Genomic DNA, 25,675 nt, shown 5'->3' on the forward strand with positions numbered 1-25,675 from the left:
AGGGGGGTGGTCCTAGACCTGAGCTCTAGGGTCCAGACTTTCGAGCTCCAGCCCCGCTGCCTCCCTTTCTCCGCTCCGCTCCCGCGCCTCCGCGGTCCAGCTAGAGGGACGAACGTGGCCCTTAGCAGCCACCGTATCCGATGTACGTTGATTAAAAAGTAGTTGTTGTAGGGGGGTAGGGCTACCGCTGGGGAGTGGACCCTGAGAACCGAACTGAGTGAGGATTGGGCCAAGAGTCCAGAGGCGGAGTTGAAGGGCGAATTGTAGACGGACACTGGACGGAGCTCAAGGAGGCGGGGCCCAGTAGTGGACCGGAGCGGAGATTGGGCTGGGGGCGGTGTCAGCGCGAGGATTGGGCCGAGCGCTCCGGGGCGGTGCCTGAGGGGGCGGTGCCGTGTCGGAAGTCAGAGGTCAGTAAATAGTGGTGATGTCATGCGGGCAAGATGGCGGAAGGGTGAGCCCGTCATCCTGCTCTCCGGCGTTGGGGCCTGAATTCTCTGAGGGCCGGGGTGCTGGGCCAGGGTCCCCGTGGGGAGCAGGAGGCCAGCGCGCGAGTGGACGGAACTGAAAAGGCGGGGTGGAGTCGCAGTGTGAGGGGGGTGGGGAAGCGGTCTGCCAAGTCTCGGCCCGCGGACCACATCTCAGGGGGAAACTGAGACCCGATCGTTGCGCGGGCAAGAGTCGCACCGCAGGGCCGCCAGATGTGTCTGTCTTCCACAGGGAGGACGTGGGATGGTGGCGGAGCTGGCTGCAGCAGAGCTACCAGGCAGTCAAGGAGAAGGTAAGCCGGGCCGGCGCCCTTCCTCCGGCAGGGCCTCGCTCCGCCTCACTGCAACCAGGTCCGAGCGGCTCCGCCCGACCTACGTGGGCGCCAGGCCTTCGAGATGAGGCCCACCGAGCTCTACTGTTACACCTTATCGGTGTAAGGGAGGACTGACCCCGACTCAGGCCAGTGTGACAGTAGCCACGGTGAAATACATGTTGGTTTAAAGGCTGGCGCGACCCTTTTGTAGGAATCCATAGGAAGAGCAGTTTATTCCAGCTCAGGAAATTCACAGCTTCGTAGAAGAGAGAACATTTGATCTAGGCCCTGAAGAAGAACGCTAGCGATAGAAACTTAACTGCTCTAGTCATCCGGGTATTAGAATGGCACAGCCAGCACTCTGTGACAGGTCCTGAGGATAAGCTGCAATCCTGGGCCTCACGAAGCTCAGTCTAGCAGGGAGGCAGCAATCCCTGTGGGATGAGTGAGGCTCTGCTCCACCAATGGACAATGCTGTTGTGTGTTTCTGTTCCCTTCCGTGCTAGTTTGTCAAAGCGGGCCCCAGTGAAAAAAGTTAATTACCGTTTACCTCAGGGAATTGGGGTGAGTCCTGCTTCAGGGCAGACTCGGGAGGCTTCTGATTCTGGTTAAATCAGTCCTCTACTCTGGGAGCATTTTAATACCTCCTTTAGCCTATACAATCCTGGACAGCCTCTCAGCTACAGCCTAGCAAATCTAAGAATGCCCTGAGTTGTTTACGTTGTTGATAAGCACGAGGAGAATTTCACAAGGAAGTTTAATTGAAGAGACCTCAAAGAAGGTCACTTCCATTGAGCGATCTCTTGGAAGGAGAGTCTGACGTTCATTCAGCAGGTGTGCGAGGGGCTCCTGTGTGTTTCTCTCAAGGCTGGTCTTACCATAACTCATGAAAAATAGATAGTTGGTTAGCTTTCTATCTTCGTTCTTGGGGAACTCCCAGTTTGAAGCAGGGGTGTGGACGTTGTTTCTGCCTTTGACAGTTACCCCATTCAGAAAGAGGACTTAATCTCCCTCTCAGCTGCTTACTGTTAGACCAAGTTGAGCAAGTTATTTAACCTTTCTAGGCCTCAGTTCCTCATCTGCAAAATGGGAGTACTGATTATACCTACCTGATAGTATTGTAAGGGTTGAGTGATAATGTGTAAAGCACCAAGGACAATGCTTAGCACACAGTAAATAGTATATAAGCTGGAGTTATTTTTATTAAGTCCTGAGGAGGGTGATGGGGAAATCCCTTAAACACCACCCATCCATTTTTACCTCCATTTTCTTTCTTTTTTTCTTGGTCTTGCAGTGCTTTCCTGGCCTTGCCTCCTTCCCCCTTCCCATCCTGGCTCCATCTGGACCACTCAATTCCCAGGACCCTCAGTTCCCTTGCACCCCTTAGCGTACTGCCCTGGAGACAACAGTTTGAGATGGTGCTATAATCTACCTTCCTGTGCATCTTACCTCATCCTATAGTGTACATGTGTGCTTGCATTTACCCACAGACAGCGATAGAGAAAGTCATATTGCTCTTTGGCCCAACCACAGATTCACCAACCTTACTCAGGCCTGAGCAACACCCAGCAAGCTTTTCCAGTCTCTGATATGCTTTTCTTCCCCCTTGCCTTCAGAAACTTTCCCCAGACCTAACTCTTCCTCAAGTCCACTGTTCAACTGCTTCTTCTTTTACCTCTGGGAGACAACCTCATCTCCTACTGTTTATAATTTGAGATCAACAGCGTGATCTCTCATGACTCCGTCCCCATCCCTGCAGCTACCACATACAAGCTTATCTGTAAACACACTCAGCTTCACCTACCGCTTGCCAAATCCAGTGGGTGGTTTTCAGCCCTTATCTTCCTGGACCTTTCTGCTGCATTTGACACTAGTGATCACTCCCTCTTTCTTGAAACTCTACTCCTTTGGCTTTGTGGCATGCTTCTCTCTCACTTCTCCACATCTCCAGGCTTTTCTTTCCCGACTGTCTCATGACTTCCCCTTCCTGCGCCTTAAAAGTGTAGTGTTTGAGGGGTCTTGTCCTCCGCTCACTGCTCTGTTCACTCTACAAACGCTTCCTGGGTGACCTCCTCCATTTCCATGATGGAGTGACTCCTAGTCCTTTACTCTGAACTTTAGTGTTTGAGAATAGCTGCTGATGGACAACTATCCAGATACGCCACACATGCTACAGGACCGAAATCATTGTCATCACCCTCTCTCTAAGCGGGCTTCCCCTTTGGCATTTTCTCCCTCAGCTGGCAGCCCTGCATCCACCCAGGCACCTAGTTTAGCAGCCAGTGGCCCTTCCTTGACTCTTTTTTGCCCTCAGTCAACACATCCATTTAATCACCAAATCTACCTTTTTTGACGAATATTTCTTGAACCAGTCCCATCCTTTCATCCTGACCAGCACTGTCCTTATTCATATTCTGTTTTCTTTTCCGGACTATTGCAGCAGCAGCCTCCTGACTGGTTTTCGTCTGTCTTCTACTCTTGTCACTTTTGGACCCGTCCATGGCACTCCATGCCAGTGACTGGAGTGACCTGTGAAAAAGGCAAAGCTCATCATGTCCCACCTCCTTCAAACCCTTGGTGGCTCCCCATTACCCTCAGGGCTGACCAGGCCCTCCATAGTTGCCCCTGGCAACCTCTCCAGCTTTATTTGAAACCAGTTTTGCTTTACCTTTTATGTTCGTTAGGACTGAAATGCACATGGGCTTCGGTAAGCCTTATGCCCTACTATGCCCCAGGCAGGCTTCCTTTGCTGATTCCTGCTCATTCTTTAGGGCTCAGTCCAGGCTTCCCTTCACCAAGTCTTTCCAACTTCCTGATAATACACTGGTCTCCACTCTGCCCTTGTGTATCAACACTGTTCTATGAACATTTTGCCAGTAGACTACGGTCTTCTTGAGGGCAGGCACCATGTCTGTTCATATTTGTCCCCTCAGAGCTCACAGTCTAGTGACAGCCATTTATCAAATGATCATGCTAATGGTTATTTAAAATTGCTCCGGTACATGTAAATTTAACAAGCAAATTTAAGCACCTGCTCTATGCCACGTTCTGTGTCACATGCTGGGAAAGCATCGGTGAACAAAAAACACGGGTTCTGTGCTGAGGGAACTCAGTTTATCCAGGAAGCTAGACTTGGAACAGGTAATCCTAATCTACAGTATGACAAATGTTAGAGAACATTCAGGTGCCCTGGGAACATGAAGCAGGGACCCAACCTAATCTGAGGTGGCATCAGGGAAGCTTCTCCAGGGAAGTGACATTTAAGCATAGATCTGAAGGAGAAACCAGAATTAACCAGTTGAAGGGGTTTATTTGTTGTGTTTTTTTCATTTATTTGTTTGGAAGAGTTAGAACCATATGTTCTAATACCATGAAGGTAAGGAAGATGCTAGAGCATCTGAGAAACGTGCGGAAAGCCAACTAGAGCTCAGTGAGGGACGCAGTGGTAGAGGATGAGGGCCAGAGATGAGATTATATGGGCCTTGTAAGTGAAGGGAAAGATGGTATACTTGCTCATAGGACACTATGGGCACTGTAGAATGTAAAGCAGGAGCAACCTGGTCTGCTCTGACTTCCAAAGCTCCCAGCAGTGTCACAAGGAGAAGGCAGTAGAGGTATCTGATACAACCTGCGAGGAGTCCATTCGACAGAGCAGGCTGGCCTGGACCAGGATGGAGAATGGCAGAGTGGATGGAGGTAGAGCATAAATGGCCCCTCCACTCCAATTAGAGTCCTGAGTCTGAAATGGAGACATGATTCCCACTCCCAGAGAAGCTTCTTGCTGATAGATGAGACTACCCCATTTCATCCCAGGCTGATGAAAACCAGAAAAAAGTCACCAGAACCCTCAAAAATGCAAAAAAAAAAAAAAAAAAAAAAAAAAAATTCAGGTGACTCTCCATGTGCAAAATGAGGGGGCTTGCCAGGGGAGCACAGAGGTAGTTTGGGAAGGTACCCCAGAGTGGGTAAGGATGAAACAAAGCAGGGCAAGACTCAGACCAGGGCTGAGGGCCTGCTCTCTCAAACCTGGTCTGAGTGCAGGGTGAGCAGCCGGTCGGCCTGACAGAAGCAAATATTCATTCTGCCCGAAGGATCTCTATGGATGAATAGAACCCTAGAATGGTAGAAGCAAGACTTCGGAGGCAATCCAATCCAGTATTTCTCTCAACACCCCCTTTGTGGAATGTAAAAACCACACACCTTTTTTCGGGTATTAAATTGCCAAGAATCGCTCATAAACGCTCTCTCAATTATTAATGTCACTAGTACAACATGTTTATTTAGTTTTTCAGACAAATAAGTTCACATACTGCCTCATATTTCAACTGAACTTCCCTGTAATAAAAAATAAATAAAAATAGAAACACTTTCCCTTGATAAAAAAAAAAAAAAAAAATCACACACCTTTTCTTCAGGTTACTTGAAATTTGAAACAAATGTCATGACTTAAAGGATTTCAGAGCAATGCATCAGAGTCTGTTTCGTTTCCGGACTGTGTGCACCCCCTTCCCCAGTCTGCTCTTGAACCACCGATTTAGTGTACCTCCCTCAGGAGAAAACTGAAACTAGATGAGAGTTACTTGTGGCCACAGAGCTTATAAAGGTCAGGACTGAGTCTCATCCCGATTCTCAGAGCTGCAGGGAGTCCCTTTGTACTCTCTGCTGTTCGGTAATCCCAGGTCATGGGATTGGGACAGGCAATCATTGTTTCTGTGCTGAGGCTTCCCATGTCACTTGAGGTTTCCATGTGTCTGTCTGGGATAGAAGCAGCCCCGGGAACAGGAACAAAGGGTAGTGGAGCCAGCTGGCTCTGTCATCCCTCTGTTGTCTTCCCCGTAGTCCTCCGAAGCCTTGGAGTTCATGAAGCGAGACCTGACAGAGTTCACCCAGGTGGTCCAGCATGACACGGCCTGCACCATTGCAGCCACAGCCAGTGTGGTCAAGGAGAAGCTAGCTGTGAGTACTCCCTTCACGCTCTGAGTGACTGTCCTTCACAGCCTGATACCCCAACCTTTCTACTATTAGGTGATTGTTTTTCCCCCATAGGCTCCCACTTTGAAAGAAGTATGTCTGTCAAGCAAACAAGCTATATAGAATAAGTATTAATAAGCTCTCCCATTTCTGTATTGTTTTAGCAAATGTTTTCCTTCTGGCAAAGTCATTCACTGTAGACAGTTTAGAAAATACACGTAAGTAAAAGAAAAAGAAAGACCTAGTTCCATCTCCCAGAGGTAACGACTGTTAATATTTGGGGAGTATGTTCCTCATTCTTTTTCACTTTGTCCACTTTCTTTTTCAAAACTGGAATCAACTGAATATCACGGTTTATAACCTACTTTCTGGCTTAATCATTGCAAACCTCATTCTCCAGCATCATAAATGGCTTGTTATTTTGTTCTGTAGGTTTAACCAGTTCCTAGTTTCCTATTTCATTTTTTTCTGGTACTGGATAAACAGAGCTACAGTAAACATTCTAATTGCTAAATCTTTGCCCTTCATATTTTCTTTATAATAAAATACTAGAAAGGATCATACGGTGAGTACAGTTGTAGGCCTTTTAATATTTATTGCAAAACTACCCTCCAGAAAGGTTGTGCCAACTTCTATTCTTACGGGCCCTGTTTTTATTAATCAAAGATGTGTGGCAGAATCTTCTTGTGAGATAGGATTTAGATTCTAAAGTGAGTGTGAAAAGTGAAAATAGTGTATGGTTGGCTATCCCTGCAAAGCTCAAGCTTCCGATGAAGTATAATATATAGGTTTTGCATGAACAGTTTCTCCTTTAGTATTGGGGAAATTGCACTTTCTTCATCTGATCTCCAGCTGAATCAGTTGCCTTGAGATTAGAAACCATGTTATGAAAAACATGTTTTGGAGTTCTTTTAACCAACCTTAATTTTGTTGACTCCTCTTGTAAAATACTGTCTGCAGGCTAATCACAGCTACTCATGAGCATGAGCAGGAGTGACAGATAGTAATCCTGCTGAACTGCTAGGGTCCAGCCAGCAGCAGAGACACCACTCATTTTTTCCGTTTATTTATTCCTTTTTAAAATTTTATTTTTATTTTTTTTAAAGTTTACTTTGAGGGGCGCCTGGGTGGCGCAGTCGGTTAAGCGTCCGACTTCAGCCAGGTCACGATCTCGCGGTCTGTGAGTTCGAGCCCCGCATCAGGCTCTGGGCTGATGGCTCGGAGCCTGGAGCCTGTTTCCAATTCTGTGTCTCCCTCTCTCTCTGCCCCTCACCCGTTCATGCTCTGTCTCTCTCTGTCCCAAAAATAAATAAACGTTGAAAAAAAAAATTAAAAAAAAAAAAATAAATAAAAATAAAGTTTACTTTGAAAGAGCACAAGTGAGGGAGGAACAGAGAGAGAGAATCCCAAGCAGGCTCTGCACTGTCAGCACAGAGCTCAGTGTGGGGCTTGAACTCACAAACTGTGAGATCATGACCTGAGCTGAAATCAAGAGTTGGACGCTTAACTGACTGAGCCACCCCAGCGCCTCTTTTTCTTTTCTTTTCTTTTCTTTTCTTTTCTTTTCTTTTCTTTTCTTTTCTCTTTCTTTGTTTCTTTTTTCTCTTTTTCTTTTCTTTCTCTCTTTCTCTTTCTTTTCTTTCTCTTTCTCTCTCTTTTCTCTCTCTCTCTCTCTCTCTTTCTCTCTCTCTTTCTCTCTTTCTTTAGTGTTTATTTATTTATTTTTGAGAGAGACATCCAGCAAGCAGGGGAGGGGCAGAGAGAGAGTGGGAGAGAGAGAATCTCAACCAGGCTCCTCACTGTCAGTTCAGAGCCTGATGTGGGGCTCCATCTCAGGAACCGTGACATCATGACCTGAGCCAAAATCAACAGTCGGTCGCTTAACCAACTCAGCCACCCAAGTGGCTATTTATTCCTTTTTTTTCATTTGACAAATATGATTGTATATCTGTGCTAGCATGTGCCAGGCATGCTGATAGATTCCGGGTGTAAAATGCTTGGATAGCCTAATCAGGAGTAAATGCTATGGTTTCCGCGAGGTTTTTAGAGCCTGGCCCTGTCAGCATCCTATTTCTGCTTGTTCAAGGATATCCCGGCCAGTGTGGCTCAAGCTTGGTGTCTCACTTGCCCCTTCTAGACAATGCATACGTTGGCCCTCAGCTGGTCCCAGGTTTGCGTCTAGGCAAGGATATGTGTTCTCATCCTGCCCATATGTCCCCGGTCTTTCATAGAGAATGTTCTACTTCCTGAGCAACAATGATGATGACATTGTGATATTACAGTACTGCTAGTTAGTAGATGTTTGTTTTATGCCAGGCTTGTACATGCCTGATCTTTTTTATTTTTCACAGCAGCCCTCTGAGGGAAGTCTGTTTGTCCTAATTTTACAGATCAGGAAGCTGACTCAGAGGGGGTTAGGTCTCCAAAACTAGTACCTTTCCCACCACTCCACCCACAGGTCCCCTTCCCCACAGAGTGTGTACAGCATGCATCCTATCCTGCCCATTTTTTTAAATGTTTATTTATTTATTTTGAGAGAGAGAGCAAGTGAGCATGAGCAGCAGAGGGGCATAGAGAGAGGGAGACAGAGAGTCCCAAGCAGGCTCTTTGCTGTCAGCGCAGAGCCCACCTCAGGACTCGGTCCCACGCACTGAGAGATCGTGACCTGAGCCGAAATCCAGGGTCGGATGCTCAACCAACTGAGCCATCCGAGCATCCCCTCTCCTGCCAGTTTTTGATCACTATGACTAGCCTTGAAATTTTGATGAAACAGCGAGTCAGGGAGTTCTGCTCTGACTATATAGGCCTACCGGGGTCCTGTTCCACACCCTCTTCTGGTGTCTGGGGACCGTGGCTACTTCTGTCCTTCTCCAACCTCAGAGATGGGGTAAGAGGCCATGAGCACTTCCCTGGTCCCTACACAGGGATGCTTTACCCCTGATGCTTCCTTTGCCCCTGACGCTTTACCCCTCAGTAGCCCAAACTCTAACTTGCAGCCTGCTCCTGGGCCACTTGTTTCCTCTTCCGCTTCTCTCTGCAGACTGAAGGCTCCTCGGGGGCAACAGAGAAGATGAAGAAGGGGTTGTCTGACTTCCTAGGGGTGATCTCCGACACCTTCGCTCCCTCACCAGACAAGACCATAGACTGCGATGTCATCACCCTGATGGGCACACCCTCTGGCACAGCTGAGCCCTATGATGGCACCAAGGTATTCATTAGCAGCCTCCCCTGCAGGTGCCTAACAGCACTAGATGCCATCTTCCAATGTGCACTCATAAAAGCAGTATGTGTTCAGGCCAGAAAATAAGTATATGTGTATAACTATACTGGAGAATAGTACTAATCAAGAAGATAATTATCGCTAAATCCATAATCCCATCACTGAAAGAGAACCACTTATTTCTTGTTTGGCTATAACCTTTCATTTCTTTTTGTTTACAAACATTGGTAAAGATAGTTTGAACTCTTTCGTTTTAACAAAAAAAGCACTTTATACATCGAATTTTATAACCTGCTGTAAAAACATATATAAAAAATATCAGCATCTTTCTTACCATCCTTTTAATTATTTACATTCTTGCAAGTGAACAGAGCATAATTATTCCAGTCATTTCTGTAGTGCTGCTCTTGGGGAGTCCTTTCAGCTTTCAGCCTTGATAAGGAATGCTGTACAGGTATGATCTTCTCCCCGTTTGGGTTAAGGCTGATTTCCAGTGGGAATCAACGTATGGGGGGAGGATGTCTTCAAAGCACTTAGATCAACAACAATGGTAGCGTATTTCTTCCACATTTTATCTTCTCACATTACTTCTTCACAGTTCATGGAGTGTTTTCTCCTAAATTCACAGCGTGATGTCACAGCAGGTTGGCATTGAATTTCCTTTCCAAACCTACTGATTTGTCAAGCATATCTGCCAGCACTAGTATCAATACCACCACTTAGTGGACATTTGAGTGGGAGTGTGAAATTTCCTAAATTGTAGGATTTTAAATTCTAACAGCTGTAAGTCACCAAAGCCACTTGCTGAAGCTCTAACGCAGACAGCTGGCCTTTGCTCCACGTAACATTGAGGAGGGGAGGTGGGGTCTTCTGTTGACCAGCTAAAGTTTGCCACTCCTGTGGCCTTACCAGGAACGTGGCAGATAATTCACTCGGCAGACTGGCTATGGAATTAAGAAATTCTTGGGGCGCCTGGGTGGCTCAGTCGGTTGAGCGTCCGACTTTGGCTCGGGACCTGGTCTCACAGTTCGTGAGTTCGAGCCCCGTGTCATGCTCTGTGCTGACGGCTCGGAGCCTGGAGCCTGCTTCCAATCCTGTGTCTTCTTCCTCTCTCTCTGCCCCTCCCCCACTCGTGCTCTGTCTTTCTCTGCCTCTCAGAAATAAAGAAACGTAATAAAAAAAAAAGAAAGAAGTTCTTGATGAATGCTTTTAATTTGGGGAGATACATTATTTCAAATTTTGCCCATGAATTTGGACTTTATTAGTGTATTTGCACTAATGTTTTTCAGGTTTCACGCAATTCAAAAGCATTTTATACATACAAGTTTATAGCCTGCTTACACTGTATCTTAATTCCCCAGGTGGAATACTAGGGGAGACCATTTTTCCAGGAGCCTCAGTTTTTCACTCCTAGCCCAGTATTCCCCTTTCTAGCCATGGGCAAGCCGACAGGTGCCCTGTGGGGTCTGGCAGCCAGCAGGGGAGAGGCTGGGTTGAGGCTGATTTCCAAATGGGAATAAATGTACAGGGGAATGATCAGTCTCTGAGCACCTAAATCAACAACAATGGTAGACTATGCTGTCAGAGAGGGGGTGCTTTCTCCACCTAGCACTCCAGAATTTCTGTTCTTTATTTCTTACAGGCTCGCCTCTACAGCCTGCAGTCAGACCCGGCAACCTACTGCAATGAACCAGATGGTGAGGGGGTAGCGGTGAGGGGGAGGCTTGCAGGGAAGGGAGACCACGGGAATCTGGGATGAGCACCCTGTTGGTCTCTAATAGCAGTGGCCCAGCACCTCCTGTGTGGAGAGACCAGAGTGGGACTAGAGTGTACCTTATGTGTGGTAGGATGGGTTGACAGTCCCTTTTCCTCCCTGAACCCAGACTGTGTTCATCTCTGCAGTCTGCAGAGACTTTGCTCTGCTCCCTCATTCTCAGCTCAGGCTCCATCCCAGCCCTGCTGCCCTGCCTGCCTTCTCTTTGGCGCTTGTTTGCCAAGCCCCTCTCATGCAGCAAGCCCCAGGCTGGGAACTGGAGCTCAGAAATTACTCAAACCCTCACCCCAGTGCAGACCTCCAGGAACCTGCTGTTAAGAAAGAGAGACAGGAAACAATGAATAAAGCAAGGATAGTAGAGGTAGGGGCAGTAGGAACCCAGAAGGGAAGCACCCGGTGCAACCTGGGGAACCTAGGATGTGACACTTACGTTGAGTTTTTAGGGATAAATTAGAAGTAAACTAGTTTGGGGGGCGCCTGGCTGGCTTAGTTGGTGGAGGTTGCCACGCTTGATCTCAGGGTTATGAGTTCAAGCCCCACATTGGGCGTGGAGCCTACTTTAAAAAGAAAAACAAGTAGACTAATTTTGTTTTTAGCAGTGGGGGAAGGTGTTCAAGCATGGCAGTAGGACATTTTAAGGTCCTGCATTTGAGAAGTCTAGATTAAGGGGTGCATGTGAGGGAGGGATGGCAATGAGAGCTGCTGGTGGGGGCCGGACTGGAAGGGCTTTGGGTGCCAGACCATGCAGTTTGAATTTTTGTCCTAAAAGGCTCAAAGTAGTGGTTCTTAACTTTTTTTAGTCACAAAGGCCTTTAAAAATCTGTTGAAAATGACAGGCCCTCTCTTCACAAAATTTTATTTATTTATTTATTTACTTACTTACTTAGAGAGAAAGAGCACAAGCAGGGGAGAGGGGCAGAAGGGGGGGGAGGGAGAGAGAGAGAGAGAGAGAATCCCAAACAAGTTCTCCATTCAGTGCAGAGCCTGGGTTCGATCCCATGACTCGAACTGAAAGCGAGAGTCGGACGCTTAACCAACTGAGCTGCCCAGGCACCCCTCTCCACAAAATTTTATAATGCCATATGGGAGGTCTTTGACCCTCTGTGAAGCCCATGCTTGGACCCTAGCTTAAAAAGCCCTCCCTCCAGGGGAACCTGGCTGGCTCAGTCAGTGAAGCAAATGACTCTTGATCTCACGGTCGTGAGTGCGAGCCCCACATTGGGTATAGAGTTTACTTAATAAAAATAATAATAAAAAATTAAAAATAAATAAAAAGCTCTCCCTAGAGAACTACTGAAGGGTTTTGAAGCCTGAGGTGATCAGATTTTATTTTGTTTTATTTTATTTATTTTATTTTATTTTATTTTATTTTATTTTATTTTATTTTATTATTTTATTTTATTTTATTTTATTTTATTTTATCTTATTTTATTATTTTGTAAAAGAGCCATCAAGCACAGAGAAAGATGGGCAGACTGGGTAGGAGGCTTGGCAGGAATCCCCACGTCAGAGGTAAGTCCAGAACCCAGGGAGTGGCAGGTGGAATGAAGAATGAGGTGTGGAAGACACCGAGGAGGTGGAACCCAGGGCGATCAGATAAAGGAGGAGTCCAGGACAGCACCCAGGGTTCTGGTGGATAACTAGGTGGGACAGTTTAGGGATGGAAGAAAATGAGCACACGTTGCATTTGCTGCACCTGAGCTGATAGAAGTTTCCAGAGGACACCTGGACCCCTGGCTCTGGAGCCCAGAAGGGTAGCCTGGGCTGCAAAGACAGATTGAGGAGTTGTTGGGGGAGGGAGAGGTTAAAACTTGTGGCTTAGTAGAGGTTATCTTAGGAGAAAATAGAGAATGGGAAGACATAAGGAGAGGAAAAAAGAGGAGCCACTGAAGACTCACATGGAACAACTGGAAAGGTGGGAGGGGAATCACAGAAGACTGAGAAGCCAGAAGAGAAGAGGGCGTCACGAGGACGACAGTGGCTCCCAGGGTCAGAAGCCGGACTGGTCACATGAGAGAGGGCAGAGAAGTAGGCTTTATTTTTGTTTTTTAAGTTTATTTATTTTTGAGAGAGAAAGTGTGTGTGTGCATGCAGGAGTGGGGAGGAAAGAGGGAGAGAAAAAATCTCAAGCAGGCCCCGTGCTGTCAGCATGGAGCCTGACAGGGGGCTAAATCCCACAAACTGTGAGGTCATGACCTGAACCAAAATCAAGAGTCAGACGTTCAACTGACTGAGCCAGCCAGGTGCCCCAGGAAGTAGCCTTTAGACTGGCAACATGGGGGTCCCTGGGGACCTGAGAACAGTTTCGGAGAGGAGGGCGTTCAGTAGCCAAGTGCAATGAGCTAAAAAGCAAGCAGCATGAGAACGTGCAGATAGTAGCCCGTTCTAGAGATCACTTAAATGCTATGCCGTGATACCAGTGGGGCCTACCCACCCCTTCACCCTTCCCGACCTCCCACCTTTGGCCAAATGGCTTTGAAAAAAAACCTTAAGCTTTCCTCACTGTCCATGTCCAGGCTTAGATATGTTTTCTGTAGGCCCGGTGTTCTTTCTCCAGACCCAAAAAACTGACCATCAGTGTCTGTCCCTCTGCAGGGCCCCCGGAATTGTTTGACGCCTGGCTTTCCCAGTTCTGCTTGGAGGAGAAGAAGGGGGAGATCTCAGAGCTCCTTGTAGGCAGCCCCTCCATCCGGGCCCTCTACACCAAGATGGTGAGGGCCCAGCTGGCAGGACTTTACCCAGCTTCAGCTTGAGGTGTCAGGAGGTGGGAGGCACATATCTAGCTAGAGTCACTGCAGTTACCTGGCCCAGAGAGCAGTCTGAGACCCTCTAGAGCCAGACCAGCCAGGTCCTGAGCCAAGACTCTTCATGGGCAAAGCTGATTCGCCAGGCTTCTGGCAATCAGGGGAAAAATGGAAGGGCCAGCAAAACCTGATGGGAATTCTTTTCTCTCTTCTTGGCCAAGCTAGGCCAGGAAAGTGGGTCTGGGGATGGAAGGGTGTTAAGTGCTTTGAGGAAAACCGCTCAGCCAACAGAGCCACATCTTAAATCCAGAGCAGCTGGGAGCAGGCTGATAAGGCTGGGGACACAGACCGTACACAACCACGCCCAAAGTCTCATCTCCACTGTCCCCTCCCTCCAGGTCCCAGCAGCTGTTTCCCATTCAGAATTCTGGCATCGGTATTTCTATAAAGTCCATCAACTAGAGCAGGTATGCTGGCCTGGCCCGGGGAGGTCCACTCAGCCCTTGGGGAAGTAGACTGGATTTTGTTGAGGGAAGAAGGGGCACAAGGTACCAAGAGTTCTGGGGTCAGGGCCGGGGTCTGGGGAGAGTGAGCCCTGACTGCTTCTGGCCATCTCCCCCACACTCAGGAGCAGGCCCGGAGGGATGCCCTGAAGCAACGGGCAGAACAGAGCATCTCTGAAGAGCCTGGCTGGGAGGAGGAAGAAGGTAAGAGATATTGAAAGGTGATGGGCAAGTAACAGGTCCTGTGCTGCCTGTAGGGACCATCTGGCCATCTCTGAACACCGGAGAGACCTGGCATGCAGGGAAGCGTAGGGCATGTATACGGCGCTTGTCCATGCTGAGGATAGGCTGAACTAAAAAGGAGAAGTTTGCCTGGGCTGGCGGAATTCCCGGTTTAGGTAAGGAAATCACATGTGTCAGTAGCAACAGATTCCCCTGCCAGCCTATGGGCCAGCCACTTCACAGTCACCTAGGAGGCTTATCAGAATTCAAGATTCCCTTTCCCCCATTCTAAATGAGACTCTGGGGGTGTGGCCAAAGTTGTACTTTAAAAAAATTTGGGGGGGTGGGGCACCTGGGTGGCTCCGTCAGTTAAACACCGACTTCGGCTCAGGTCATGATCTCACGGTTCGTGAGTTTGAGCCCCGTGTCGGACTCTGTGCTGATAGCTCAGAGCCTGGAGCCTGCTTCAGATTCTGTGTCTCCCTCTCTCTCTGCCCCTTCTCCACTCGTGCCCTCTCTCTCTCCGTCTCTCAAAAATAAATAAACATTAAATTTTTTTTAAAAATTTTGATGTTTATTTTTGAGAGAGAGAGAGGGAGAGAACGTGAGTGGGGGAGGGGCAGAGAAGGGGAGGTGACAGAGGATCCAAAGTGGGCTCCATGCTGACAGCAGAGAGCCTGACGCAGGGCTGGAACTCATGAACTGTGAGATCATGACCCTAAGCCGAAGTCAGATTCTTAACAGGCTGAGCCACCCAGGCGCCCCCAAACTTGCATTTTTAACAAGCTCCCCTGCTAATGGTTCGTGCCTAGCCAGGTTTGGGAACCACTCGCTTAAGAGCTCAGCCTCCTCTACCTGGTAGCTCAACTTTGGATAGTATGTTGGAGCCACCTGTATGCTATTAACACATTTATTAAGTGGGGGTAAGTTAAAGAAAAGTTCAGTGTCTTGCCCGAGATCATACACTGAGGATAGAGCAGAGCCCAGCCTGAACCCAGAACTGACTGTCAAGTCTTAGCTTTCGAATCTATAATACCGTCTTGGGCTGTGCTGCCAGAAGTTGAGTGTCCACAAGACATATGCTAGGCCTCAGCGTAGGAGAGACTTTGACCAGCAGGAAGTATCTGCAGAGGAACCGTGATGGGGAAAGGGTGAGGAAACTGCACCCTTTAGTCTTGATCAGAGTAAGCTTTGGTGCGAACCTGAGAGCTCTTCAGAGCTCCAAGGTTGTCTTGGGGCTGACCAGGGTACATACCCCTCTTTCCTGTTCTCTCTCAACAGAGGAGCTTGTGAGCGACTCACCCACCTCTGCAAAAGAGGCAAAGATTCCTGTGGCCAAAACCTCCACATCCCCTGAAGGAGGACCTGGCCCCCTGAGCCCCTGTGAAGAGAATCTGATGACTCCGGCCGAGCCTCCAACAGAGGTGACTCCCTCAGAGAGCAGTGAGAGCATCTCCCCCGTGACCCAGATCGCCAAACCTGCCACTGCAGCTGAGGCACCCGTGTTGCCCAAGGACCTGTCCCAGAAGCTGCTAGAGGCATCTTTGGAGGAACAGGGCCTGGCTGTGGATGTGGGTGAGACTGGACCCCCGCCCCCAGCTCAGTTCAAGCCCCACACCCCTGCTGGCCGCCCCAGTGGCCCAGAGCCTAGGCCTCCAGCCAGAGTAGAGACTCTGAGGGAGGAGGTACTCACAGACTTACGGGTGTTTGAGCTGAACTCGGACAGTGGGAAGTCTACGCCCTCTAACAATGGAAAGAAAGGTAAGTCGAGGCCAAAATCCCAGGGAGCAGGGGGGAGGGGGACAAGCAAGAGTTGTTACCCCATAAGGCAGACTTGTCTCTTTAGGATCCCAGAAGCATTTGTGGTGCCAGTTTCCTCACCCTTTCATTTGTGATACTGATGATGGTGACAGCTGCTATCTGTTGAGTATTTATTACCTTATTTCATCCAAGCTGTACATATGCTCTGAAATAAGAGTGCATCTTACAATCGTTGGAGTCTTAGGTCCAACAGAATAAGGTTTATGCCATGTCCTGGGCTTAGTGTGTTATATTGCATTTAATTTCTTATTTCATCTCACAGCCCAGTCAGGTCGGTATTATTGCCTTCTTTTATAGATGAAGAAAACGAGGCTCAGAAATGTTAAGTAACTTGCTCAAATTCACATGACCAGGAAGTGGCAGGCCCAGATTCAGGCCCAGGTCTCTGACTCAGAGCCTATGCCCATAACTACCACACTGTCCGTTTGGACAATTAAGCCTTACCCTGGGTTGGAAATCCCTGTGTCATTGATTGTCAGGGGTCCTCACCCTTTTGACCTCAGGAAAGTCATTTAGCCTCCCTAAGCTTATCCCATTATTAGGAGCACGAAATCCACGTGTTTTTTTAAACACATACAGTTTAAAAAAGAATTAAATGAATCCTCATGAACTTGCTGTGACCCAGCTTAAGTTTTAAAGCTTTAGTTTCTTATCTGTATAGTGAAATTTGAGACTGGAGACTCTGAGTTTTTGTCAAAGGGGAACCTCTCTAATTCTGGGAAGGAAAAGACAGTAAGAGCTCCGGGGTTGACTGTTTTGCCACATCCAGAATCCCTCTTCAGAGATAGCTGATTGTCACCAGGGCCTCTCCTGAAACACACACACAGTACCAGTCAGCCACAAAACTTGCCCAGCAGGTGAGCCCTGGCCTTCTGGTGCTGAGAGACTGGTTTCCTGCAGTGGAAGGGAAACTGGCCCCACCACACCCCTCCCCTTGCTCCCTGATGGAAACCACAGGGTTTCCAGTTTCCAACACAATGCTTTCCTTCTGGCTCTGATTCAGTGAGGTCATCCATTGAGCTCCTACCTACTCTTTATGAGACACTGAGGAGGGAGGGGCAAAAGCTTCAGTCTTTATGATGAAACATGAAGCTGTATGGGGCAGGCTTGATGCTGGAGGAGTTCAGAGAAAGAAGGAAGGCTCCAGGCATCAGCGGTTGGTTTACTGAGGAGACAGGCATTGTATAGGAGAGGTGAAGAGTTGAGGGCAGCTGCGGGGCTCAGGGGCCTACAAAGTCCAGATGGCAGAGGCCATGGGCAGGAGAAGTGGTGAGTAAAGCCCACTTTGCTGTATTATCTCCCAGGAGAGGGAGGAATAAGAAGGGTAGATGGGTTAACTCAGAAGCAGAACTTAAGAACTTAAAATCTTAGCCAAACTTGGAACGTTGGACTTGGTGCCATAAAGCGGCAGGGCGTGCTGCTCACAGTAGATGCCTGACCTGTACAAAGAGCCTCGCGTACAGAGGCTAAGGGCTCAGGCTCTGGGGTTTGAACAGTTCTGGGTTCAAATCCCAATCTTGCTCCTAAGCCATGTGACTTCAGAAAAGTTACTGATCTTCTCTAAGCCCCATTTATTCCTCTACAAATTGGGGGTAATTGTTTCACAATAGGTCCTCAATCAGGGAAGAAATATGAGTAGAGCCCTGCTTTGGGGAAATGATGATGATAAAAGGTACTATCTCTGAGCACTTTCTATATGTCTGTATCACTCTGTGCTAACACTGGATATGCATATCACAGTCCTCACAGAAGCCCAAGAGAGGTCTGTGTGATTTCCCGCCCCCCTCCCCTTTTTTTTTTACTGGTAGGAAACTTGAGATCAACCACCCACTCACTAAGTATTTAGAAAAGCATGAAAAAGTACTTTGGGAAAGTGGAAGAGTAGGTGAGGGACCCAAGAGGTGGTATGGAGTTGCTGGCTGGGTGGTACTAAGGGCCCGTTTGAGAGAGCAGTCATGAATTTTAAGAGACACCAGTCAGCACTGGTGTACTTTTGTCCAGCTACAGTCAGTAGCTAGGTGCAGGCACAGAATAGATGGGGAGCTGGATTTAACCAGGGTTCAAGTTTAGCCGGGGGAAATCAGTAGAGGAAAAGAAGAAAGTCCACAAGTATATGCAAAAAAGTGATCAGAATTGTGGCTCATGGAATTGGAGCTGGGAAAGGGAAGGAGAGACAGTGAAACAGTTGGATTAAAGAGCCATAGGCTCCAGGGCACCTGGGTGGCTCAGTTGGTTAAGTGTCCGACTTTGGCTCACTCAGGTCATGATCTCATGGCCTGTGAGTTTGAGCCCGATATTGAGCCCCACATTGGGCTCTGTGCTGACAGCTCAGAGCCTAGAGCCTGCTTCCGATTCTCTGTCTCCCTCTCTCTCTCTGCCCCTCCCCCCTCACACTCTGTTCCTCTCTCTCCTTCAAAAATAAATATAAAAAAATTTTTTTGTTTTATTAAAAAAAAATACTGTAGGCTCCATTGGAATTGGGCTGTGGGAGAGCAGGGTCAGAAAAATGAGTGGTGGGTTGAAATGGGACAAAATGAGATTACGGGGGAGCTGTGGCATAAGCTCTTCATTGCTCTGCTGCCTCTGACACTCGGGGGTTTGCAGGAGGGCTGGGTTATCGCTGCCGAAGACCCACCACAAGCAGTCACTTAGTCGGGAAAGATGGGGCCTTGGACTGACAGGAGGACAGTGGGAACAGAGTAGAGAGAGTGAATCTTAAAAAGAAATAATGAAGGCTTGGAGACGGTGAGTGACTCCGTTTTTCTCTTAGGTCTACATCTTAGATGACGTAAGAGAGACTTGGTCTCTGGACACAGCAGAGTCTCTTGGGGTAGGCTAGCCACACAGTCTCCCACAGTCCAGGGGCAGTGGGGCAATCATTGTCCTTGCAGAGCTGCTTCCCACCTGCATTTTGACCCAAGAGCCATTTAATCTAAGAGCCTGGACTTACCCTGCTCAGGTTCCCTCAGCAGGAGGAGGGGAAGGAGAGACTGAGACAGGCCTATGGCCTGCAAACCAGAAGGTGCCCTGGGCTGAAGGCCCTACTTCACCAATGACTGACTTGAGAGTGGCTTTTGCCTCCATTTCTTCTCTGGGGAAGCAGAGATCCAATTAAACAGAAGAAAATGAGCTGAGTGACAACACTATGAGGTTAGTAATCACCTGAAAACTCCCCTTTCTTAAAAAAACAAGCAAACTCCATCAGGAAATCTTAAATTGTTTTGGCATAGCTCAGTTCTCCGCCACATGCACAGTGTAATGGAGATGTTAGTACTCTTGTGTGAGAGGACAAGATGGTGGGAGGAGGCACATGGCAGAGACAGCCCTGGTTCTCATCTCTGCCACTCAAAGCCTTCATTTCGTCATCTGAAAACTGGGACTGTTAATACCCACCTCAGAGGGTGGGTGTGAGGTGCTCCAAAACTGTAAGCTGATACTCTGTTTTCCACCCCTGGAAGGACTGCCCTAACATTTAAAGCCTGAAAAAGAGGGCAACCTGAGGTTAGGGAAAGCGGTCATGGCCATGGCCACACCTCTGAAATGAGGAATCAGCCATAACTCACAGGAAGCCAACACTGACAGCCAGCCAGGTGTGTGCCACCAAAATGTCCTGAAGGCATAGAGAGACTTGGATGCGGAGTCCGAAGAACCTGGTCTTGGTTGCCAGTCTGCCCTGACTAGCCATGGGACCACGTGCAAAATTACTGAACTCTGAGACCGTGCCTTTAACGGCCCCCATTTGTTAAATCCCCACTATGTGTATGTGTGTTACGTGCACTTCACATCGACACTTCTAATCTTAACACTGTTGGATCTCAAACTGCAGGCCCAGGCCTACAAAGAATTACCCGGGTATCTATTTATAATGCAGAGTTCTGGGCCACCACTTAGACGTTCAGAATCTGAATGAGGGGGAAGGGGAGGCAGGTATCTGCATAATAAGCTCCTCCTGTGGTTCTCTGCAAAGAGGGTGGTTTTATCCTTGTTTTATAAATAGACTGAAGCCCAAAATAACTTACCCAAGACTACACAATAGATAAAAAAAAAAGTAAAGATTCCATCGAGGTCTACAGGGCTCCAGAGACCCAGGATGCTTGTGGCTAGGAAGTGAGAACAGAGCAAGACCCCTTATAAGGAGCACAGAGGCAGTGCTTAGGGGAGGTCTCAGAGCCTGGGTGCCTGGTGAGGAGCAAGCTGTACAAGAAACAAGGACGTGTTTACAGGTCGTGCCATTGGGAGATCAGGGACCTACTTTTTTCAAATATGCTTTTAATAGACAAAAAAAGTCACAAAGTAGTATGTGTTCATTATAGAAAAAAAAAAATACCAAGAAAATTACCCCATGACCTCATCACCTGGAGGTAACTATTGTTAGTATTTTTGTGGGTATTTTACACATCTTTTCTCTGTGTACAAGCATCTGTGAGCATATTTTTTTTAATGCTTATTTATTTTTGAGAGAGGGAGAGAGAGCATGAGTGGGGAGGGGCAGAGAGAGAGAGAGACACAGAATCCAAAGCAGGCTCCAGGTTCTAAGCTGTCAGCACAGAGCCTGATGCAGGGCTCGAACCCACGAACCGCGAGATCATGACCTGAGCTGAAGTCGGATGCTCAACCAACTGAGTCACCCCAGGTGCCCCTTTGAGCATATTTTTTTAATGGACTTATAATACATATACTTTTTTTCTGCATATTCTTTTTTAAAAAAACTCTTTTTGTAGTTTTCTTCTTAGTAATAACCTTCACATGGACATTTTTAAAAAAAAATTTTTTTTTTTCAACGTTTATTTATTTTGGGGACAGAGAGAGACAGAGCATGAATGGGGGAGGGGCAGAGAGAGAGGGAGACACAGAATCGGAAACAGGCTCCAGGCTCTGAGCCATCAGCCCAGAGCCTGACGCGGGGCTCGAACTCACGGACCGCGAGATCGTGACCTGGCTGAAGTCGGACGCTTAACCGACTGCGCCACCCAGGCTCCCCCACATGGACATTTTTTTATGTTCCCTCTAAGAAGTCCTACCCAAATAACGAATGTTTAGAGCAGTGACTGCTAACCTTAGCAGGCATCAGAATCACCCAGAGCAGGGATGAGTAGACTTTTTCTGTATAGGGCCAGATCACAAATATGTTAGGCTTTGGGGGCATACAGTCTGTTAGAACTACTCAGCTCTGCTGTTGTAGCAGGAAAGCAGCCATAGGCGATATGTAAACAAATGGCAAGGGCTGTGTTCCAAAGCTGAATTTCCAAAAACAGGCAGTAGGCTGGATTTGGTCCATGGGCCGTAGTTTGCCAACCCTGGTTTAGAAAAGGGTCCATGAATATCTGTTGGGTGCAAACTCTGTATTCTAGGCACTGGGCATACCTAAGAAAGGAAAACAAAGAACCCTGCCCTCAGGGAGCTCACATTCTAGTTCCTCTATTATTGACAATAAGCATATTAAGTCTAATGATGTAATATGTTCGAAAGTGATAAATGCAATGGAAAAAAGAATAAAGAGAGCAGAGTGCGGAAGTGGGTTGCAGTTTAAAGCGGGATGGTCAGGGCAGGCCACATTTAGATGGTAGGATTTGAGCAAAGGCGTGAAGGAGGTGAGGAAATTGGCCTGTGGATGTCTGAGGAGAGAGTTCTAAGTACAAGGAACAGCCCATGCGAAGGCCCTAAAGCAGGAATGTGTCTGGTGTGTTTCAGGAGTAGCGAGGTCAGTGTAGGTAGCGTGGAGTGAGTGAAGAGGAAGAGGTTCATTGTTTATGTCTTCTAGAAGATTTCTGTGGCTCCTGGGAGCCTCTGGGCCAAAGTGCTTCTTCACTATTTAGTAACTTACTTTTCCTCACTTAATCATTTTAGATTATTTTGCCATGCATATAAGTGCTCTACAGCCTAACATTTAAAAGCCACATAATGTTCCATCATGTGACTATACCATTTATTTACTTTTGTAATTCCCTGTCAGTGGACTCTCAGGTTTGTTTGTTTGTTTGTTTATTAGATGTTTTTATTTATTTTTGAGAGAGAGACAGAGCATGAGTGGGGAAGGGGCAGAGAGAGAGAGAGAGAGAGGGAGACACAGAATCAGAAGCAGGCTGCAGGCTCTGAGATGTCAGCACAGAGCCCGGTGCCGGGCTCGAACCCACAAACCGTGAGATCATGACGCAAGCCGAAGTCGGACGCTTAACCGACTGAGCCACCCTGGTGCCCCAGGTTTTTTTTAATTTTCATCACTATAACCGCACTACAGTGAACATCCCTTTGGCTAAATCTTTTACTGAATCCAAGATTTTTCCTTAGAATGGATTCCTAAAAGTGGAATCACTGAGCCAGAGTGACAACAGAATGTGAGAGCTTTGATGTATATTTGCCAGGCCCTTTTGAAGAGTGCCATAACCCCCAGCTACAACCTGCTCATACATACCCCTTCCCACCTTTGACACTGTGGATCATGGTTCCAGGCTCAAGCACGGACATCAGTGAGGACTGGGAGAAGGACTTTGACTTGGACATGACTGAAGAAGAAGTACAGATGGCACTCTCCAAAGTGGATGCCTCTGGGGAGGTGAGTGGGCCTGGCTGGCCACAGGGAAGCAAGCCCAATGATCCCAGTGTTTGAGGACTCCTCCCATCAAGTGCAACTGTCCCCTCAGGGTGGATCCCTGTTCCTGAGATGGCAGCTTCAGGCCCTGAATGGTTTCCGTCAGCAGGCTCTGTTTCCCCTCAGTTCCAGGGTAGATGGTGAGAGAGTACCTGACATTAGCTCTGCATCAGAGTCACCTGAGGAACTACTAAAAAATGTAGACTCCAAACCCTGCCCCAGATCTTCTGATTCATGGTTCCCAGGGATGGGACCTGAACAGATAGATTCCTGGCCTTGGAGACAAAAGATAGTGTGATCTAGGGCGAGTCACTTAACCTGAGCCTCTGTTTTCCCATCGAAAACAGAATTGATCTTAGAAGCACATAAGCTGTGAGAGGTAATGCATGTAGACATGTTAGGCATCGTGCCTGGGACATGTGAGCTCTCAGTGAATGTTACTGAAGCCACCACAAAACCCAGTCCAGTTAGAAGCTCAGAGGCCTTATTACTCTAACTCTTTATTACCTGCCAAAATCAAGAAGGAGTCATTTTTGAATGAAAGGCAGGGAAAAAAGCTCTCACAGCTAAGTGGCAAGAGTGAGGCTCCAACCCAGACATATAACATTCAAGTCAGTGTTACTCCCACTGTTACACAAGAATCACATGATTTCTTCTATCATGTAGCTCATAAACCTGCTGTAAAGAGGTAAACAGATTAGAAAGATAGGCAGGGCCTCGTTTTCCATATGGGAAAACTGAAGCCTGGGGAGAGGTAGAGACCTACCCATGAGTACTTTGCTTCTATGACCTCACTATACTCAGGGTAGAGAAGCCCATGATCCCCTATCATGCCACAGGGGCTTAATGCCTTCTGGGTCTTTGCGACCCTCTGTAAAACCTGGCCACCATATACCCAGGCAGTCATTCTACAACCCATCATACCGGGGATCAGCTGACAGCAGGCCGATAGAAAGTTCCCTGGAGAGACTTCAGCTGAAGTTAGGGCACTGGAGCCCCTGATGAAGACCCTGTGAGCACCTGCAGTACAGTGCCACCTTGCTTCTGATCACGGGGCCACTCTCAAGTTTTCCTTAAGGGATTGACTGAGTTGGTTCCTGGAAGCAGGATGTCCCCTCCCAGTGTCCAGTGTTGGCTGATGGAAGCATTTCCTTTGGGTCTGGAATGATCAGAGCAGCAGCCCCACCACTCGGACACAGGGCAGCTCTGCTCCCAGACGTGTTCCTTAAGACAGTGGTTCACTCTCCTAGGGGGCAAGGTGTGGCCCAAGGGGTGGGGGGCGGGGTGTGCAGGGAGTTGGGGGAGGATGTTTAGGGGAGGGCTATCTGGAAATGGGGGCAGCAAGGGGAGGCTGGGTCCAGGCTTGACTCAGAGGAGTAAATATGTGTTTGTGCTCTCCGTTATCCCCTCCTGTCCGCAGCTGGAAGATGTAGAGTGGGAGGACTGGGAATGAGGGGCCAGAGCGCGCAGCTCCCCCGCCCACAGAACCTCCCACCCCCTCGCTCACCTCAGCCCAGCCCTGGAAGACACTGACTGAGAATGTCCCCCCAATGGCTTCTGTCAACCAGACCTCTGGGTGGCTCTTTGCTGGTCTTTTGGGCCTCTGCTTACATCTGGGAAGGGGCTCACTGAATCCAAACCAGGAACTCTGACTTGTGCCAACCATAGGATGACTCAAAGGGGAGGAGCCCTACCCCCCTCACCAGAAGAGCCTACATTTCTCTGCTGAACGCCCACTGTTCTTGGGGACTCTTGCTGGGAAGTCCCAAGGGGTAACTCTAGCCCTTCTATCTGTGCAGGACCTAAGCACCAGTCTCTTGGAGGAAGCTGAGAGAACACTCTGTCCACCCAAAAGTAGGCAAGGAGGGCCATCCCACCTGTCCTAGCTTGACAGGGATGGCAAGCACATTTTGGTTCCTATCCCAGTGAGTGAGAGGCATTCGTCTCTGGGAAATTTGCCTCTCTTGGGAATCTCCCCTTCCCAGGCATTTTCCATTCCCAGAAAGGTTCCTTGTGGTTCCAAATCTAGAGACCAAACCCCAAGTTCTCACCTCTTCCCTTTCGTCCAGCCCAGGCTGGTATGTCCCCAATGCCTCTCCCAGGGCTTCTTCATGTCAGATGCACCCAAGTCCTTAGCCCAGCTGTGCCACCTGCAAGAGTCTGCTCTTGCATTTCTTCCCCTCCCCAAGAAGGGAGGGGGTCACTTCAGGCCCTTCTGTGCATTGCCTGGCGGGATACTTTGTCCAACCAGCTACCCACCTCGACCCCCCTGTAGCTTAGGACACAAGCCAGCTACCGGCGGTACAGAGCAACGATCAAAGCTGAGTCCTTACAACTCTGGTAAGCCCAACTTCTCCACCTCAGCCCTTCTGCTGCTTGAAGGGATATGCTGGGGGTGAACTTGAGACTCTTATCAGGCTTCTGCAAAAGCTCTTCTTCCTGAAGATAGACCCGGTCTTTGTGGCTCTCACCCTTTGCTCTGGTAAAGCTGTTCCTCTCTTGGAGGACTGAGGGGCTGCAGGAATCCCTGGAGACCCTGGTGCTTCATGATGCTGCTCTGGTGATTCTTGTACATAATCTGGTGTATTCACCAATGATTTAAAGGGATTGTGGTCAGGTACGCCAAGAGAGTGGTGGTCAGTTCCACTTGAAACCTTCAGTGAGGGGGGTGGGATGGAGAGAATCTTTTTTTTTTTTTTTTTTTTTTTTTTGATGGGATGGGGTTTTTCTCTTTGTAATTATTTCTTTAGTTTAATTAACTTTTTGGTTGTTTGTGCAATATTATATATTTTAAATTATAATGCATCTCCCCAGAGTATTTTGTAGCCAGGGAAAGAAAAAAGGAAAACAACAAAAAAAAAAAAAGATTCTAACAGCTGTTAGTTTTGTAATTAAAAAAGAAAGAAAAAAGAACTTTGTCCTGAACCTTTTCCAGACTTGCCGTTAACAGCATTAAAGAGATTCAACAGAAGCTGGAAGGTGTCTGGGGGTCCGTTCTTGTCCCCAACAGCAGTTGCCCTGGAGCTGGG

General features: G+C 48.0%; 1 protein-coding gene across 3 annotated transcripts; it reads left to right on the plus strand.

Annotated features, from left to right (window-relative positions):
• The first annotated feature begins 70 nt into the window (after positions 1-70).
• On the plus strand, positions 71-25,364 carry BSDC1 (BSD domain containing 1). Of its 3 annotated transcripts, XR_007154692.1 has the most exons (12): positions 416-454; positions 721-781; positions 5,642-5,758; positions 8,814-8,981; positions 10,636-10,690; positions 13,363-13,478; positions 13,910-13,978; positions 14,140-14,218; positions 15,518-15,997; positions 16,083-16,158; positions 22,507-22,610; positions 24,067-25,364. XR_007154692.1 is itself a non-coding variant. In XM_047870263.1 (11 exons), coding segments are annotated over exons 1-11 (1,284 nt in total). In that variant the 5' UTR covers positions 71-140; the 3' UTR covers positions 24,100-25,364. The 3 variants fall into 3 exon arrangements, 2 of the variants coding, with proteins under 2 accessions (XP_047726219.1, XP_047726218.1); XM_047870263.1 differs by lacking the exons at positions 416-454; positions 16,083-16,158 and adding an exon at positions 71-142; XM_047870262.1 differs by lacking the exon at positions 16,083-16,158.
• Positions 25,365-25,675: the final 311 nt, after the last annotated feature.

This window comes from Prionailurus viverrinus, chromosome C1, assembly GCF_022837055.1.
Source record: "Prionailurus viverrinus isolate Anna chromosome C1, UM_Priviv_1.0, whole genome shotgun sequence".
Taxonomy (NCBI): Eukaryota; Metazoa; Chordata; class Mammalia; order Carnivora; family Felidae; genus Prionailurus; species Prionailurus viverrinus.